We start from the raw sequence: 17,686 nt of genomic DNA on the forward strand, positions 1-17,686 counted from the left end.
GCAGACCACTCACCTCTAAATGAGACTCTAAACACTACCTACTAGGGTGAACTAAGGATAGTAACTGCCCTGGGAAATGGCGCACCCCGCCCGCAAGCGGACTGAGACAGGTGGCAGAACTGGGCACAGTGCCTTCTCGTCCACCTTAGAACAGGACAGGAATTAAGGATTCCATACCAGCCCTACTTAGAACAATCCAAGAAGTGTTTGCGTGGGAGGTGCTAGCAAAAGCTTGCAAACTCTCTGCGCCTCTCTCAGGTTTCTTTGTGTGGTCTTCTCTCCTTCCTCCTCCACACCCTGCGGTGCCAGGCCCAGGCGGGAAAGGATAAGGGAGGAGTGGACTGCCTCGCCCCTTTCTCCAGCCGGGGAGGAGCCAGCTGGCGTCTCCGGCAACCCGGGACCGCTGCCCACCTCTACCACGAGGGGTCAGCAGAGTCTTGTGGCTGCAGCCGGAGTTGGGGAGGGGGTTGGAGGGGGGGGGGGACGGCTACGAGTGGCCGGGAGAATGCCTGTACATTTCCTCATTAAATCGTAGAACCTTGTCTGAGATTTCTCTTTTACTGTCCTGCTTCCTGAGGAGGCGACGTCTCCAAAGGGAAATCCTGCAGCCCTTTTATCCCCAGACCAAGGCCCAGAAGCTCCGCAGCGGCGGGGCTGGGGGCTTCCGGAATAAAGTTTGGAAAGTGTGGCTCTTTGCCTGGGCCACTCCCAGGTAGTCTCCGGGCCGGCCGGGAGGTGGAGCTGGCGGGCGGGATGGGGCAACAGGGGGAATCACCCTTACCCCTGGAAAGTGTTGGGGCTCTGGGAGAGGAGTAGCTCAGCCTGGACTGGGGGACTTAGGCCCTTAGCAGCCTGGCCTCTTTGCCAGGCGGCCCTATACCAAACCCAGGTCGCTCTTCCTCCGGTCTGCGCGCTCCAGCTGCCACGTGCTCGAGACGCGCCCACACAGCAGAGAAACAAAGACAGCCAAGCGATGGGGCTGCCAGTGGCTGCCTCGACATTTAATAAATGAAATTCCATAGCTGGGAGATCGGGTGTGAACGGGCGGCCACCGCTCGTGGCTTGTGCGCCGGTGGCCGCTCCTTTTCGTCGCCCAGCCCGGGGCCACCAAGCCCACAGACTGACTACTTGGTGCGGCAGCAGCATGGTGCGGCAGGTGGTGCTCCCCGCCCCCGCCGCCGGCGCCCCCCACCCCCACCGCGAGGTATCTTTGCTCGCAGAAGCCCCGCCAGCTGAGCGGCTGGCTGTGGGGGGAGGGGAGGCCTACAAAAAGATTTTAAAGGTGCGATTATAAATATACCCCGTGGATCTCGATTTCAAACAAACTTGTCAATCTGGGCTGCAGCTAAAGGCGATGGAGGCAGCTTTGCTTGTATTTCGGGTGGTGTGACTCATATGCATTACTTGTCTCCCCCAGGGAAGCAGTCGGCCCACCCACAAGTCACTGCTGCTCCGGCACCGCTGGGATGAAACCGACCAATTCCCAAACCCCTGCCCAAGGACTCCCCTCCCATCTACACCCCACCCCCCATCCCCCTTGTTACTGAGGTCTCCCTGCCCCTCACGGAATTTTCGCTTCATTCAGTCACCGTCACCGGACCCCCAGGCCTGGTTTGGGCCACCCCTGCCCTCTCCCTACAAGCCAAGTGCTCTGGCATTTTGCGGCTGCAGGGATGGGGGCTGGGTGCACGCAGGGCACACGTGTATGGGGGAGCATGCTCAGTGCAGGGGTGCACCCACGTGCGGCCTGCGCCTCCGCTTCCTGTCCCCCCACCTACGCCGTCTCCGTGTGAAGTCTAGGAAGAAAGGCCACCGTAAGAAAAGATCCCTGTATGTTGTGTGCACGCGCCTTGGACACACAAAGCTGCGGTGGCCCAGAAACACCGTGGAGAGAGACAAGGCGGATGCAGAGTGGTTATTGCGGCACACAGGCACAGTGGTCACTCCTCGGGAGGTCTTTAAAAACTACCCAGATTCTTTTCTCTCGGGATGGAAGCATGGATGAGGTATAGATGTATTTTTAGCTGGGAGGCAGGGGAACACCTGGGCGTCCATATTGTTGGCGTTGTGCGTAATCAGCAAGGGCGTGACCACACGCACACCTGGACACTTAGATGTGGATACACGGGGGACCAGGTCGTACACCTCACCTCCGCCAGACATAGGCGGGTACCCCAAACCACAGCCCTTTGACGAGGAAGGGGGCCTGGGCCTCCAGCTCCTTACTCTCTTCCGTGTTCCCCAAGGGTCACTGTCCCCGGACTTGAGTCACCGGGCCGCCCTCCACCTGGAAAGCGAAGGGGATGGGGCTGTGAGGATAACTCACAACTGCCGAGAGGCCGGGGAGCGCGGGAGCCGAGCCCAGGGCCTCAGGCGACGCCGCACTCTCGGGTCTGCCTAGCTGCGGCCGCTGCCCCTTTAAGCGCCCCCGCCCCCTCCCGCCCGCGCTGCCGGCTTCCTTTCTCCGGGAGGCGCGGCCCGCAGGGCCCGGCGGCGGGGCGGGTGTGCAGGCCGCCCCTCCCCCGGTGGGCAGGGCCTGCGCGGCTTCCTGCAGGAGCGGCCCCGAGCCGCGCAGGGGGCGGAGAGAGCGAGCGGCGAGCGGCGGCGGGGCGGCGCGGGGCGGCGCGGGGCGGCGCGGGGCGGAGGGCGCCGGAGGGCGAGCGGGCAGGCGGGCACGGCGGGTTCCGGGCCAGCCCCGGGGGCGGACGGTTGGCCGGGTGCGCGGAGCCTAGCCGGGGCCTTGCCGGAGCCGGGCCGGGCAGCAGGGGCCGCCGCCGCCCGGGCCCGCCGCCCGCGCCCCCCACGCTGGCCCAGAGGGCTGCGGCCGCGTCGCCGCTGAGGATGTCCCGGAAGGGGCCGCGGGCGGAGGTGTGTGCGGACTGCAGCGCCCCGGGTAAGCGGGGCCGGGCCGGGGGCGGGACCGTGCGGCGAGGCCGCGGGGCTGGGGCCTGGCGGGAGCGCCGTGCGGGGCCGGAGGGTGGGGCGGGGCCGGGGGGCTGCGGCCTCCGGCCTGGGCCCCCGCCCGGGCCACTGCGGAGCCGTGTCCTTGGCGGGAGGGCCGGCTGGGGGGCCTCGGTTCCTTTGCGTCCGTGGACGAGCGAGGAAGGACATTCTCGGCGCCACCTCCCACCCCTCAGTCTGAGGGAGGCAGGCAGCTAGCTGCCCCCCCTTCTGTCTCTGTATCCCGACGGAAGCGCCAGCCTGGGGTGGCAGGAGGGCTGTGGCGGAGGCCAGCAAGGTTTAGGAGGTGGGGGCGAGTGTGGTTTTGTGTCATCTCAGTGCCACCCCCGCGTCTTGCACCTGCTGCTCGCATGGTCTGCGCGCCCGCTGAGGTGGCGGAGGTCAAGGGGCAAGAGAGCTGGGCAGATGGACCAGGAGGGGCCTGGATAGCGTTTCCTCCTGAGCAGACGAGGTGTAGCTGCTCCGAGGACTCCCTGCCCCTGGTTACCAAGGCCGGGGCTCCTTGCAGGGCCTGGTGTTGCGGGCCAGTACAGCCTGGGCATCTTCCTCGGAGGCATCCCCAGGCTGCCTGGTGACTGTGAGCAACTAGACTTAGCTGTCCCCGTGCCCTGTGAAGGGCTGCTTGAGAAGGTGGGCTGAGCATTGTCCCAGCTTGGACACTGACCCCTCCTGCCCCTGTGGCCCCCTCTGGCCAGAGATAGGCAGGAAGCAGTACCCCTGGGTTGTCTGGATTCCCAGGACCGGGCTGGCTTCCTGGCTGTATTTACTGTGGTGTTTCCCTTCTTCCCAGCACGGTCAGGTCCAGGCTGATGTGAAAGCCCCCTGAGCTGCTGAGGAAGTGAGGAGCAGTGACCTGAGAGGCTGCTGCTACCTGCTGTTGTGGGAGGACACTGCCAGTGATGGGGCTCCGCAGCTGGCCTGGGGAAGGAAGCCCTTGCTCTTGTCCATCCTCTTTTTTAAAAAAGGAGCTATCTCGCTGGGAGACCTCTGGTCAGGCTCTGGGTGTCTCTGAACTCCAGGGGGACTAAGAGCACAATTAAGTGTGAGAGTGGGAAGTTCCATGGGCTCTAACTTCCAGCCACCCTTTGGACAGGCCCAGGACCCCAACAGGTTGAGAACCATAGATGCTCTGGTATTCTAGCATGAGGAATATTGGGTAACTGTGGGTGCCTGGCAGAGGCAGGGTACTCTGGGTGGCTGTGTCCCGGGGCTCCTCTCAGGGCATGTCACGATCTGGAGGGCCATGAAGAAGCTACCGGGGCTGATGGATCCTTACCCTAATGAGCCGGAGACTGTGATCCCCTTCTCCCAGCTGCAGGCAGGTCTGGGGGTAGGAGGGCTCAGATTCGAGCTTGCCCTCTCTGCCTGTCCCAGGCTATTCCATACCTCTGGGGGGTGGGCATAGCATGGGGGTGAGGGTGGAAGATCCAGAAGGACTGGGAGGAAGGTGCTCAGCAGACACTCATCCTAGGCCCTCACTGTGACCCATGGCAAGACTTTCCTCATTCTGGGCCTCAGTTTCCTCAATTGTGAGGCAAAGAAGTTGGAGTAGAATGGTTTTTGAAGACCATCCCATCTTCAAGTTTGTGCTTCTGATACTCAGCTAAAGGGACATAGGGCAGAATCAGCAAGGCAGCTGTCCTTTCTCTACCACGTTTGACTGTTTAAAGTCTCTGGAGGCCGAGTGGGTTCAGGGAGGAGTGGTGTGTTATCGGATGTCTTGGACTGCTTGATTCCGGCCTGCAGTCACTGTCGCACAGGGGCACAGGTGCGCCAGGTACAAGTTAGGGTAAGGGTTAGGGCCCCCTGATCCAGGACACAGCTCCAGGAGAGGCAGGTGGTGGGGACAGTGAGGTAGGTAGGGTACTGACAAAGTCTTGGCCCTCACCCTACCTCAGCGCCTTGCATGGTGTCTGGCACATGACATACCAGGCACTCCCTGAGTGTTTGGATGCTTGTTAGGACCCCAGCTGGCCACTTGGGGCTACCCCATTCCCCCCTGTCTGATGCAAGGAGTGGCTTTCTCCGTGTGGGAACCAGAGCAGCCCAGGTACGGGGCTTGAGGGTAGTCAACAGTTGGGACCCCACTGGCCTCTGCCTCTTACCTGGTCATAGGCTTCTCTCGCTGTGAAAGGGCTTCCAGCCCTAGGAGTGGGGCCGTGGCCTTTTTGTGGCTGGTTAATGGGGGGAGGCTGTAGAGGTGAAAGGTGAGGTTCAGGCTGACCGCAGATGTCCTCCCTCCATTTCCAGGCCCGGGCATACAGGTGACAGGTGTATTTTGTAAGGCGGCTGGACATGCCATGACCGCTGTGGCTGCTGGTGCCCCCTTGCCAGGTGCCACGTGTGTACCTGCCTGTCCTGGGAGTCCAAGGGAGGGGCAGGAGTCCAGGAACTCTGGAGAATGTGTTCTCCCTGCTTCCTTCCCCTCCACTCCCTCTGCCACATGGTCCCGGCCTAGCCCACAGACCTGTTCCTCATCCCAGGGTCTCCATCTCAACTCTCCCACCTTGGCAGCCCAGGTCACAGGAGTGAAGACCTTGGGGTGCCTGTCCTATAGGCTCTTGGGTGAGCAAGGATGCTACTGGCTAGGGACATTTGGAAACCCACAGGCTTATATGGATTGCAGGGTGGGAGTGAATGGGGGCTTTCTTCCACTTTTATTGAGATTGAAGTTACGTACAGCCGAGTTCTTGCACCTTACGGTTTAAGCCGCTAAGCCGTGTAACTACCACTCCAGTCAAGAGGTAGAGCATTCCTGTCGCTCTCTGGGCCTTTCTTCTGCCCCCTCCCAGTCAACACTGCCCCCCAGAGGTAACAGCCATCCTGACCTTTATCCCCATGGATTACTCTTGCCTGCTTTCAAGATGGTGGGCTTCTCCCTCTTGTTTAGGGAGGCTCTGCTCAGGAGACCCAGGCCTTTATAGCAGACCTGCTGCCCCTAGAGGCCGGTCATGGCTTTGGGTGGTGACTTGAGTTCACCTTAGCAGAGGCCTTCGTGGTTAATGTCATCCCAGGATCCCTCCTAGGACCCCTCCTACCGCTTGCCCATATATTCCAGGCCCCCTGTCCTGAGGCAGAAGCCCTGGGGGAAGGTTGGCAGGATGCTGAGGAGGTTACCACTGTCTCCTAAACCAGATGTTCCCTGGGGGCGCTTGGCTAGCTCAGTCAGTAGAGCGGTTGACTCTTGATGTTGAGAGTTCAAGCCCCATATCGGGCCGTTGGGCATGGAGCCTACTAAAAACAAAACACCTTATGTCCCTGTCCTTTCTACCCCAAGTTTGACCTAAGGGGCCTCTTGGGGGCAAGGGTCCCTTAACCTTAAACCACAGTAGTCATTTGACTTACAGAAACCCTTCTGGCCTGAGGAACTGGCCTAAGTGAGGTTTAGCGGCTCCAGCTTGAGTAGGCCCAAAGCCCCTTGGGCATTTAAGAAGTCGGTAGTAGGGTTAGGGTGGGCTTTTCATCTGTGTAATGAAGAACTGAGCTGGCCCCAGTGTTCCCCCTGCCAGGACAGTGTCCCCAGCTCAACCTTCCTATTTCAGGTCACTCTGGAGGAGAGGTAGGACCCCTCCTCCAGGCTGGGTGAGTGCCAAACAGAGCCTGGGACCCAATTCCCCAAATCCGAATCTCTTGGTCACTGCCGTATTCAGAGGCTCACCATGTCTGGCCTGGCTCTGGAGATCTGTGCAGTCCTCTCGGGCCTGGCTTCTCCGGTCAGACCGGGGGCCTGGGGTGGAGGCCTTAGGGCGGCCCATTTATGATCCTGGCCTGGGCGGCTCCCCACTTACAGGAAACCCCACCATTTCAACAAGAGGAATTTAGGCTGCGTCATTTCCAGCTTCCTGCTTGAGCTGCCTGAGGTGGCTGGCGGACAGACCCCTCACCCAGTGGTGCTTGGGAATGGGGGGAGGGAGTTTTCCCTGTGCCTCACTGGGGCCCCTCCCTGTTTGGGTAAAGCCAACAGAGTGTCCTAGGGCTCCCCCTGTTGGCACAGGCAATGGGTCCCTGGGACCAAAACTCCCAGAAAAGTATATGGCAGGCACCTTGCTGCCCTGTATTTTGTGGGACACTTAAAGAAGCCCAGACCCAAATAGCTGAATCCCCTCTTTCACTTCTTATTTCCTCCCTGTCCTCATGGAGGGGATACTTGCTGTAGGCAGAACTCAGGCTGCTCCCTGACTCAGTCTCCTTACGATTCTCTTGGGCACTTCTATGGAAGTCCTTGAAGGGAAGGGTCTGAGAATTGCCTTCTGGTTGGAGAGTTTCTCATTACCCCAAGTCTGACCCTCCCCTGGGGGGCCCATGCCCACCTCAGGATTCCCTGAGCACTGCCAGGCATGCAGAGAGCCAGTCCCTCACTCCCCCCAAACAAACAGGACTTCCTGACATTGGGGCAGGGGGCCTGGGCAGAGCACAGTGTCCTGGGAGAGAGGCTCCCTGCCCCCGCTCTCTTGAGGCACACAATGGCTGCTTTCTCCCCCATGACCTTTCCACAGTCTGAGCTGTATACAGCCGTCTCCTCCCCCCTTCCCAAGGGGCCCTGGATGGGTGGCATCTCCTCTGCCCTTGAAAAGGACCCCAGGAGCTCCCACCCTCTCCTGGCCCCTCCTTCTTATCTCCAAAGTTTGCTTCTCCCCATGGAGTGGAGAGTGGCCTCCAGGGCCCTTGCCCACTTGGGGCTTCCCCCTTAGGGGCAAGAGCAAAAGGAGAGTACTGGGTGTGAACATGGCCCAGTGTCTGGCATCTCAGAGCCTGGGTCCACGTCCCAGCAATTCCACTCGTTAGCTGTGTGACCTTGAGCAAGCGCTCTAACCTCTCTGAGCTGCTGTTTCTAATTGGGAAAGCAAGGATAGCATTTCCTGCCTTGCCTGACAGTGGTGAGAGACGATGTGTGTACAGGTCCAGCTTGTACGTGGTGGGTATCCAGCATTAGTTCCTTTACCCTCTCCGGCCCTATTTAAGAGGGGCTCCTGCTCAGCCCATGAGAGATGATAGTAGAAGGCTCAGCATGAAGAGGCCTCTTCCTAGCTAAGAAGAGGGTGGAGGCAGGACCCCGTAGAATGGTGGGATGGGTCAGGTCGGAGAGCCTGTGGGTCCCACAGAAGCCTGGGTGCAGGAGGGATGGGGCCCTGCCCAGACCCAGGAGGTATGCCTAGGGCTGTCTAGGAGGTCCCACGTGAGGGAGGTCTGGGCCAGCTGTCTTGTTCCCTGGGAAAGGCTGCAGGACAGGAAGCCATGCCCATTGAGTCGGCCTGGGGACCCTCTCCCCCCAGACAGGCCCAGGCACAGCTGTCAGTCACCTGCTGTGCACCTTAGGGGAAATCCCTCCTACACCTAGCTAGGCTTCCTCATGGGTAGGTAACCTGTGTGTCCCGATGGTCCTCTGCTCCCTGGGCTTTGGGAAGCTGAGTGAGGGACTGCGTTAGCCTGGCGTGAGCCCACAGCAGGGGCACAGGAGACACTGGCCCTGATCTGGGCTTGGCTGATCCAGCTCCCACCCCGCAGACCCCGGCTGGGCCTCCATCAGCAGGGGCGTGCTGGTGTGCGACGAGTGCTGCAGCGTGCACCGGAGCCTGGGCCGCCACATCTCCGTCGTCAAGCACCTGCGCCACAGCGCCTGGCCTCCAACACTGCTGCAGGTACGTGGCCGTCCAGCTGGTCCCCCGGCGCATGCGCCCCCGTGCACACCACCCTGGATCCAGCAGCTCCCAGAGGGCAGAACCCAGCCTGTTCTGGCCTGGCAGACACAGGTGCTAAGACTGGGGTCTCCCAGGCCAGGGCCCTCTCCCCCGCCCTGCCACGTCTTAGCTTGACCATGTAGCACCAAGCAGGTCACTTAACTTCTCTGAGCCGTGGCATGCTTGCCGGGCGACCCGAAGTGCTACACGGGACCCACGTGCTCAGGCGGCCCAACCGGGTGGAGTGGCAGGGTGCTGGCAGCAGGCACACGGGAGGCCCCCTCAGTCCTGTCTCGGGCTATGCTGGCTGTGGCCAGCGCATACCCCCCCGCCCCCTGGTAGCTGGCGCTCAGCGGGCACCCGCACTTGGCGCCTCTTCCCTGCAGATGGTGCACACGCTCGCCAGCAACGGGGCCAACTCCATCTGGGAGCACTCCCTGCTGGATCCCGCGCAAGTGCAGAGCGGCAGGCGCAAAGCCAACCCCCAGGACAAAGTCCAGTGAGTTGGGCTGGAGGGCTGGTGGCAGGGGCTGCGCGGCCTGGGACGTGGATCCAAGGGTGGCCGGGTGACTAGCCTCTCCCGCTCTCCCCGATGCGCCCCGTGTGCCCGCCCAGCCCCATCAAGTCAGAGTTCATCAGGGCCAAGTACCAGATGCTGGCGTTCGTGCACAAGCTTCCCTGCCGGGACGACGATGGGGTCACTGCCAAAGACCTCAGCAAGGTTGGAGGGGCCCCCGGGGGATGGGCGGGCCTCCTCTCTTGACACCTGCGACACCCTGAGGGCCCGCTCCTTCGTCACCACCGAGCCTGAGGCCCCAGAGGCGTAGGGGTCAGGCAAGAAGAGTGGGCACAGCAGGGAGACAAGACTGCATGGTCAAGCGGCATGCAGCTGAGCCCCTCAGCTCCTCCATGGACACCCCAGGGCTAAAACCCCACCAGCTGCCATCCAAAAGCTGGCAGAACTTGGGGCTGTTTCTTAGTTGCTCCGAGCCTTAGTTTGCTTGTCTGTAAAATGGGAAACAAATCCCAGCATCTCCCTGACGGACACCATCTGTGTCAAGCAGTGCTCACGGCACAGGTGGATGTGACTGACAGCTGGGCCGACCTCTGTCCTCCCTCACAGCCCAACTCCAGCTGGACCCCTGGGAGCCCGTGGGAGGCCCAGCAGCTGCCTTATGTGGTATGGCTGGAGGAGGGGAGGGGCCCCACGCACACGTCTGCTGCACACTCTTCTCCTTTCGCAGCAACTGCACTCGAGTGTGCGGACAGGCAACTTGGAGACGTGTCTGCGCTTGCTGTCCCTGGGCGCCCAGGCCAACTTCTTCCATCCAGAGAAGGGCACCACACCTTTGCACGTGGCTGCCAAGGCGGGCCAGACCCTGCAGGCTGAGCTGCTTGTAGTGTATGGGGCTGATCCTGGCTCCCCCGATGTCAATGGCCGCACACCCATCGACTATGCCAGGTGAGGGCTGGGTGGTGGGTGAGGCTGGGCTGGGTGGGCGTGGTGGACGGCCGCTGCAGGGCTGAGGCATGCCCCCTCCCCACAGGCAGGCGGGGCACCATGAGCTGGCGGAAAGGCTAGTCGAGTGCCAGTATGAGCTCACTGACCGGTTGGCCTTCTATCTCTGTGGACGCAAGCCGGGTGAGCGGAGCTCGGGGCGGGACTGGCTGGGCCAGGCAGGTGGGACCCAGACACACCCCAGCAGCAGGTGCCATGGTGACAAAGCCGGCTGGGGAACAGTGTTGCTAGGCAACTGGCTCCTGTGAAATTGATGCAGGCTCTGGGCTCCTACACGCTGGGATGGGGAGTGGGGGTGGGCCTAACTTCAGTCTGCTCCCAGGGCGCTTGGGGGTGGCCTGCCCTCCTCCCTGTCCCCTGACACTTCTGGGTGCCATGCCCCAATCATGGCAATGAAGTGGGCTCCCAGCTGCGAAGGCTACCCCGCACCAGTGACTTGGCATTTTTATTTTTGTTCAGATCACAAGAATGGGCATTACATCATCCCACAGATGGCTGACAGGTGAGTCCCCACCTGATGCCCCTTCCCAGAGGCTGTCAGATATCCTTTGGGTGTCTGGGCCTCAGTGCCTCCACCCCTCCCTCTCCCCAGGCTTTAGGGTCCCCCACCATCCGGGGGCTGGCAGTAGAAGCATTTCTGTCCAGTCTTCATTCCCCGATGCTGGGCCCCAAGGCAGGTGACAAATGCCAGCTTGGCGCGTGACCAGCACAGCCTGAGCCCACGGCTCTCCCGCACAGGCTTGAGTACCAGCAACGCCCCTGGGAGTGGTGGATTGCTGCCTTCTGCTTCCAGTGGCACTCACCCCACTAGAGAATCTTTAGACAAAAAGATATGGGCTCCAGGGATTTGACTCACTTTGGGACTATTGACCAGGTCTCTGTGGTGTACTCAGAAATTGAGTGGGGCTGGGGACAGGGCACAGCACCACTGAGGTGTTTCTGTCTGTGATCAGCAAAGCCTCTGGCGCCTAGGCTGTGGGGAACACTCCCTTGGCTCACAAGATGGTTGCTGGCGCCACCTGCTGGCCACCGCTGCTGGCCAAGTCTTGCCAGGCTTTGCCCGCAGGCCTGGATCTCAGAGAGAGGAGGCTCCCCTCCCTCTCCAGTGGCTAGCGTGGTCAAACAGGGATGGTCAGGCCTAGGAACCTTGGATCAGTGAACCCAGACCTTCTCTGTTATGAGACGCCAAGACTCCCTCCTACTTCTCTGGTCTTATTCTGCACCGTGTGTGTACCTGGATGCTTCTGGTGTGTGTGTTAAAACATATCTGGGCGTGTACTCAGGGAAATGGTGACAGAACACCTTCCTGGTGCTGGCCGCTGTTCTTGGCCCTGAGACACAGGTGACTCGGACAAGATCTTTGCCTTTAAGGAGCTTACAGTCTAGAGAGTGAAGCTGCCTAGTCAGACAGCTCTAGTTCGGGGGCAGGGGGGGCAGCGAGAGAAGTAAAGGCAGAGATGGTATAAAGGAGCAAAGCCGTGCTGGGCACCGCGGGCAGTCGGGGCAGCTGGAGCACCGTGCAAGGAGCAGGGAATCCCAGGAACGGGACGGGAATAGAAACAGACGAGAGAACGGCCCACCCTGTGAGCCCCAGCAAGAGGAGACAGTGTGTGGAGTCAGCTCTGCCATGTGTTGGGTGTTTGACTTCAGACAGGCTACTGAACCCTCTCTGAGTCTTCGTTTACCCCCTGGAAAGGAGTTCAGCAGTGCCTACCTTTTTGGGGCTGTTGAGAGGATTAAGTGAAATGCATGCTAAGCACGGAGCGTATTTTTTAAGTGAGCTTTTTGTTGGAGTGCGGCTGAAGTATGCCGTACGTATCTTTGGTCATTGAGTTGTTTTAAGGCTGGGGGTAGAGTGGTCCGATCCCCCGGCTGCTGGCTGGAAACAGGGATTGTGGGGGCGAGTTTGGAAGTGGGAAGATGGGTGAAGAAACTGATTCGAAGGCCCAGGGATGAGGGACTGATGGTGGAACCCGGGGACAGCTGCCCTGGGGCTTGAGGGTGAGGGGCTCTCCAGTGCCCCCTGCCACCGGGAGCAGACGCTGGTGTGGGTGAGTGGGGCTCGGAGGGACAGAGCAGGCGGGTGTAGGAGCAGGTTAGGGTGGGGGGAGACGAGTTCCGTGGTGTGCATACTGTCCATGGGTGTGCGCTTGTCGCCCTGCTCTCGGGTAATTGCTGCCTCTGTCCTGTTCTTTCCTCTGCTGCCTCTCTCTGGACTTAGATCTCGGCAAAAGTGCATGTCTCAGAGGTATATGGTGCCTGCCGTGGGGGCAGGCTCTGGAGGTTGGGCTGGGGGCGGTGTTTGGTGTACAGCATCTAGAATGTTGTCTTCCCTGGGTCCCTGCATGTTTGGGAGTCACTGGCAGGGGACTGGCCACCTCTCATGTCTGCCCGTTCCCATCTCCCTCTATCCACAGTCTAGACCTGTCCGAATTGGCCAAAGCCGCCAAGAAGAAGCTGCAGGCGGTGAGTCCCGTTGGATAGACAGGCTCTAACACTAGGAGCTGTCCGCATCTCTGACCCTCCACCCCTGCCGTCACTCCCCCTCCTTCCTCTGACCTGGTATCCTTTTCCAAGTCTTGTGCCTGCCCCTCACTCTAGCCTTCCTGGCTCCCTTCCCCCTACCTCCCTGGCTTTTGTCTTCGACCCTGGCTCTGCCCTCTGCAGGCTCCAGAGCCCTGGCTTCACCTCTGACCGATCTGATCTGGTCTCCCTCCTGTCCTCTCCCACTGTGGAGCGTGACAGAGAGACCCCTGCCCCAGTTTCCAGTTCTGAGACTACAGGGATTGGGCAGCACATGGAACACAAGCCATTCCCCACATCTTAAGACCTCTTGCTTGAGCTGGCCTTGTCAGTACTGGGGACCAACTGATCTGACAAAGCCTCTGTCCCCCTCTTTGTCTCTAGCTCAGCAACCGGCTTTTTGAGGAACTTGCCATGGACGTGTACGACGAGGTGGATAGAAGAGAAAATGACGCTGGTGAGCCGAGTGGGCATCAGAGGTCATGCATGGGTAGACGAGATGAGGGTACCTGCCCGCCTGCTGGGGAAGGGCTAGGCCCTGTTGTGGTTCTCTGGTCCTTTCCTGGGGACTGAGAGGGGCTGCTTGGGGTTGGTTCGCTCAGCAGCTCCACAGAGCCGCCCCTGCTGGCTGTGAGCGGCCTGTTTCTCCACCCCCACCTCTGGACTGGGGCTCATCTCGGCTCTGGCTGCCTCCCACTTTGGCTCACTCCCCAGTCCCACTCCGCCCCCCTATACCACTCCTTCCGGGCCACAGCCAGATTCCAGCCCAAACTCTGGGCTGGGCCTGGCAAGAAGGAGTTGCCTTGTTCTGCTCGTCATCGGCCTCGCTGGCCTCACCCAGCCTTGCCCAGCCTTGCCCTGACTGGACCCTGCTTCCGTTGTCTGAAGACCACCCCTGTATTGCACACCAGCACTTGGTGGGCTTGGGGAGGGGCAAGGAAGGCTGTGCTCAGCACTTCCTCACCTCTGCCCCGTGGGCCTGGCCGCAAGGACACTCTGGCTGACGTGCTCCCTGCCCTTCCCCCGCAGTGTGGCTGGCCACCCAGAACCACAGCACCCTGGTGACGGAGCGCAGTGCCGTGCCCTTCCTGCCTGTGAACCCCGAATACTCAGCCACACGGAATCAGGTGAGGGGGCTGGATGGGGGGCCTGGGGCTATCTCCTCCCCTCCGGGGTTTGCCAGCTCTGTGGGCCCTGCCCTTGCTCCGTGGCTGCCGCCTGGGCTGCAGCCTGGGCCTGCTCTCCTCTCCCGGCCTAGGTCTCCCTCAGGGCTCTGCCGGTGCTGGGCTTGGGAAATGGGAATGAGGCTGGTTTTGAGCCACTTGCTGAGCAACTTCCAAGGGGTGGGGGGAGGATCCCAGCCTCAGGAGCTCCCCAAAGCACCCAGAATCAGTGTTATCCCTGACCCCCTGCTCTGGCCATGAGCCAGGTAAAAGGGGACTCCCTTGCAGCTTGGTTCCCCCTGCCCTGTCACCTAGAAGGGGGCCCGTCTTGCCAGCTGGGTTCTTTCTGGCTTGTAGGGGCGGCAGAAGTTGGCCCGCTTTAATGCCCGAGAGTTTGCCACCCTGATCATAGACATTCTCAGCGAGGCCAAGCGGAGACAGCAGGGCAAGAGCCTGAGCAGCCCCACAGGTGGGAAGGGCGTGGATAGGGCAGCGGGCAGTGGGCACTTTTCGGAATATTCTCTTTCATGGCTCCCTTTTGGGGTGGCGTGGTGGAGGGTTGTGTGGCTGGATCCTGAGTGATGGGACTGTGTCCTCAGACAACCTCGAGCTCTCTGCAAGGAGCCAGAGTGACCTCGACGACCAGCACGACTACGACAGTGTGGCCTCGGACGAGGACACGGACCAGGAACCCCTGCGCGGCGCTGGTGCCACTAGGAACAACCGTGCCCGGGTCTGAGCACTGCCCCACCCCGGGACTCCACCAAGGCCCAGCTCTGTCCCCTTAGAGCCTGGGGCTTCGGGGATAAGTGGGCTGGTTACGGCCTTGAGAAGAGCCTTCTGTGGGCATTTACGCCCTGCCCTGAGGGCTGATGAGCCTCTGTCTCACCCTGCAGAGCATGGACTCCTCAGACCTCTCTGACGGGGCCGTGACCCTGCAGGAGTATCTGGAGCTGAAGAAGGCTCTGGCCACCTCCGAGGCGAAGGTGCAACAGCTCATGAAGGTCAACAGCAGCCTGAGCGATGAGCTCCGGAGGCTGCAGAGGGAGGTAGGGGCGGCAGCGCTGGTGGGGGAGGGGGGCTCCCAGCGTCCTGCTTGGAGGATCCCCGCTCCCAGAGGTGGGGTGCTGCCTGGAGCCCCTGGAGGTTCTGACACCCTGTGCACTCTCAGATCCACAAGCTGCAGGCAGAGAACTTGCAGATCCGGCAGCCGCCGGGGCCGGTGCCCACAGCCCCGCTGCCCAGCGAACGGGCAGAACACACATCGATGGGGCCTGGTGGGAGTGCCCACCGCAGGGACCGCCAGGCCTTCTCCATGTATGAACCAGGCTCCGCCCTGAAGCCCTTTGGGGGCCCACCTGGGGATGAGCTCACCACCCGGCTCCAGCCTTTCCACAGCACTGTGAGTTGCTCGTGGGTGTCAAGGACTGGGGGAGACAGGGCGGGAGCTGCCATGGGGCCCTCCGTGATGCCTCCCGTGCCATCTCCCAGGAGCTGGAGGACGACGCCATCTATTCAGTACACGTCCCTGCTGGCCTTTACCGGGTAAGCAGGGCCTGGGGCACGGGGGTCCATGTCTGCAAATGGGTTGTGAGCCCCAGCAGGTGTGGCCTTTGCGTTGACGATGGCTGGGCACGGGGAGGACCCTCGCTGCTGGGAAGCTGGAAGGCGGGGTGGGGGGGCAGGGAGGAAAAACTGACTCCAGCCCTCCTGGGTTTCAGATCCGGAAGGGGGTATCGGCCTCCGCCGTGCCCTTCACTCCCTCCTCCCCGCTCCTGTCCTGCTCCCAGGAAGGAAGCCGTCACACGGTAACGTGCCCATCCCCGTTGCAAGGGACGGGCCGAGTGAGGTGTGCACCTGGAAAGCGATGGGCTGTGTGGGTCTGTGACTGTGTAGGTCATCTACTGCCCTTTCCCCGATCCTCCAGAGCAAGCTTTCCCGCCACGGCAGCGGTGCCGACAGCGACTATGAGAACACGCAAAGTGGGGACCCACTACTTGGGTGAGGCACCCCGGGAAGAAGGCTGAGTGGGCCCTGGCATGTCTGTGAGGGTGCTGGCAGGCAGCCTTACCACTGGCATGTCTCTTTCTCACCCTGGCCTCAGAATGGAAGGGAAGAGGTTTCTTGAGCTGGGCAAGGAAGATGACTTCCACCCAGAGTTGGAAAGCCTGGATGGAGACCTTGACCCTGGGCTTCCCAGCACAGAGGATGTCATCCTAAAGACGGAACAGGTCACCAAGAACATTCAGGAATTGTTACGGGCTGCCCAAGAATTCAAGCATGACAGGTACGGGGGTGGGACGTGAGGCTCCTAGGGGTCCCTGGGTGTTGCGGAGGGGAGGGGTCCCGCTGGTGTTCCATTGTCCCTGCGAACCCTAATTTTTACCCTCCCCTCCCCACAAAGCTTTGTGCCCTGCTCAGAGAAGATCCATTTGGCTGTGACCGAGATGGCCTCTCTCTTCCCAAAGGTACAGGGGCTGGAAAGAGGAGCAGGATCGGAGGGTCTCTGGGTGGGACAGGTGCAGGGAATGGGAATCCTATCTGGGTGCAGAGGACGACACACCATGGGCCACGTTCATGGCTCATGGTTTGAAGTCCAAGGCCCAGCTCCCTCCTCCCCTCCAGAGGCCAGCCCTGGAGCCTGTGCGTAGCTCACTGCGGCTGCTCAATGCCAGCGCCTACCGGCTGCAGAGTGAATGCCGGAAGACCGTGCCCCCGGAGCCGGGCGCCCCCGTGGACTTCCAGCTGCTGACTCAGCAGGTGATCCAGTGCGCCTACGACATTGCCAAGGCTGCCAAGCAGCTGGTCACCATCACCACCCGAGAAAAGAAGCAGTGACCATTCTCCCTGCACCCTCACCTGCACCCTGGGACCTCACTGGCCATGGGAGCTGGGCCACTCCAGACACTAACCCCCACCCCAACAGAGCCGCTGGCGCAAGTGCCCTTAGTGCTGCCACTCTCCCCTGGCAGCCAGGCGCCCTGGTGCCCGCCCCCCTCAAGCCCCTAAGGATGGGGAGGTGGGGTGGCAGGAGCTTCTGTCCCCCACATTCCATGCACCTCCCCCTGTACATAGCATTCCCCTCTTCCCCCCCTCCCTCAGCGTGCAGGGGCCTGTAAGGCATCACTCCCAGACCCTAGCCCTCGGGGCACCCTCAGCCAAGGGTGGGGTGGGGACACTCCAAGTGGGGCCATTCCCCCTCCAGGCACCCCACCCCATGAGCCAGTTCAGCCCTATTGGGGGCTGAGCGGGGGCATCCTCTCCTTTGTACATAATCTCTGGATGTCCCCGCCCTGTAGCCACCAGCCCCCCTGCTGCTCTCCTTTAATGCCAAACGGCCCCTGTCCAGAACACAGGCCCCAGCCTGTGTTCCCAGGGTCCCTAGCAGCAAACACTGGAAACTTTTTTTTTCTTTCTCCTCTTCCACTCCTTAATTTTAACATTGTGGTAACTGAGTGTCCCTGTGTGCCTGTGTGTGTGCGGGGCGGCAGTGCCGTTCCGGAGGCCTGGCCCATCTGGAGTTCTGTGAAGGGTGAGGGGACCAGAGCAGCAGGACCAGTGTCAGGGGTCAGCCACCCTTCCCCATTCCCCATTATTGGGGCCAGGGACTGCTGGTAACCAGCTGGGGTCCAACCCGTTGCCTCCCCTCATCTGTCTCCCTGATTCATATCCCTTTCTCTATGAACTTAACAAAAACCACTTCCCTGTATCTCGCCTCCACCTCCCTTGTGGAGGGAGATGTGCTGGCTGGGGCAGAGAACTGAGCATCTGAGCCCGGGGCTGGCTCCCCGGGGTCCCTGACTCAGCTGAGAGCCCCCTTCCCATAACCTCTGAGAGGCCAG

The 17,686-nt window shown here is 61.2% G+C and overlaps 1 protein-coding gene across 2 annotated transcripts; it reads left to right on the plus strand.

Moving 5' to 3' along the window:
• Positions 1-2,624: 2,624 nt before the first annotated feature.
• On the plus strand, positions 2,625-17,304 carry GIT1 (GIT ArfGAP 1). Of its 2 annotated transcripts, XM_032848448.1 has the most exons (21): positions 2,625-2,893; positions 8,467-8,600; positions 9,026-9,138; positions 9,255-9,360; positions 9,884-10,101; positions 10,187-10,281; positions 10,618-10,660; positions 12,380-12,406; positions 12,576-12,624; positions 13,066-13,138; positions 13,711-13,808; positions 14,202-14,313; positions 14,444-14,577; positions 14,741-14,893; positions 15,016-15,246; positions 15,336-15,389; positions 15,566-15,652; positions 15,772-15,845; positions 15,949-16,131; positions 16,249-16,312; positions 16,470-17,304. In XM_032848448.1, exons 1-21 carry the CDS (start codon positions 2,842-2,844, stop codon positions 16,680-16,682), a joined length of 2,313 nt encoding a protein of 770 aa, XP_032704339.1. In that variant the 5' UTR covers positions 2,625-2,841; the 3' UTR covers positions 16,683-17,304. The 2 variants fall into 2 exon arrangements, with proteins under 2 accessions (XP_032704339.1, XP_032704338.1); XM_032848447.1 differs by lacking the exon at positions 12,380-12,406 and having other exon boundaries at positions 2,742-2,893.
• Positions 17,305-17,686: the final 382 nt, after the last annotated feature.

This window comes from Lontra canadensis, unplaced genomic scaffold, assembly GCF_010015895.1.
Source record: "Lontra canadensis isolate GAN:19392208 unplaced genomic scaffold, GSC_riverotter_1.0 scaffold204, whole genome shotgun sequence".
Classification (NCBI taxonomy): domain Eukaryota; kingdom Metazoa; phylum Chordata; class Mammalia; order Carnivora; family Mustelidae; genus Lontra; species Lontra canadensis.

What these genes read in the sequence shown, in the direction of transcription:
- GIT1 (XM_032848448.1), top strand. Translation starts at nt 2,842, where the DNA reads ATGTCCCGGAAGGGGCCGCGGGCGGAGGTGTGTGCGGACTGCAGCGCC. An exon ending in ACACCCATCGACTATGCCAG is followed by an intron (nt 10,102 to 10,186) that starts GTGAGGGCTGGG and finishes CCCTCCCCACAG; the next exon opens with GCAGGCGGGGCACCATGAGC. An exon ending in AGGAAGGAAGCCGTCACACG is followed by an intron (nt 15,653 to 15,771) that starts GTAACGTGCCCA and finishes CCGATCCTCCAG; the next exon opens with AGCAAGCTTTCCCGCCACGG.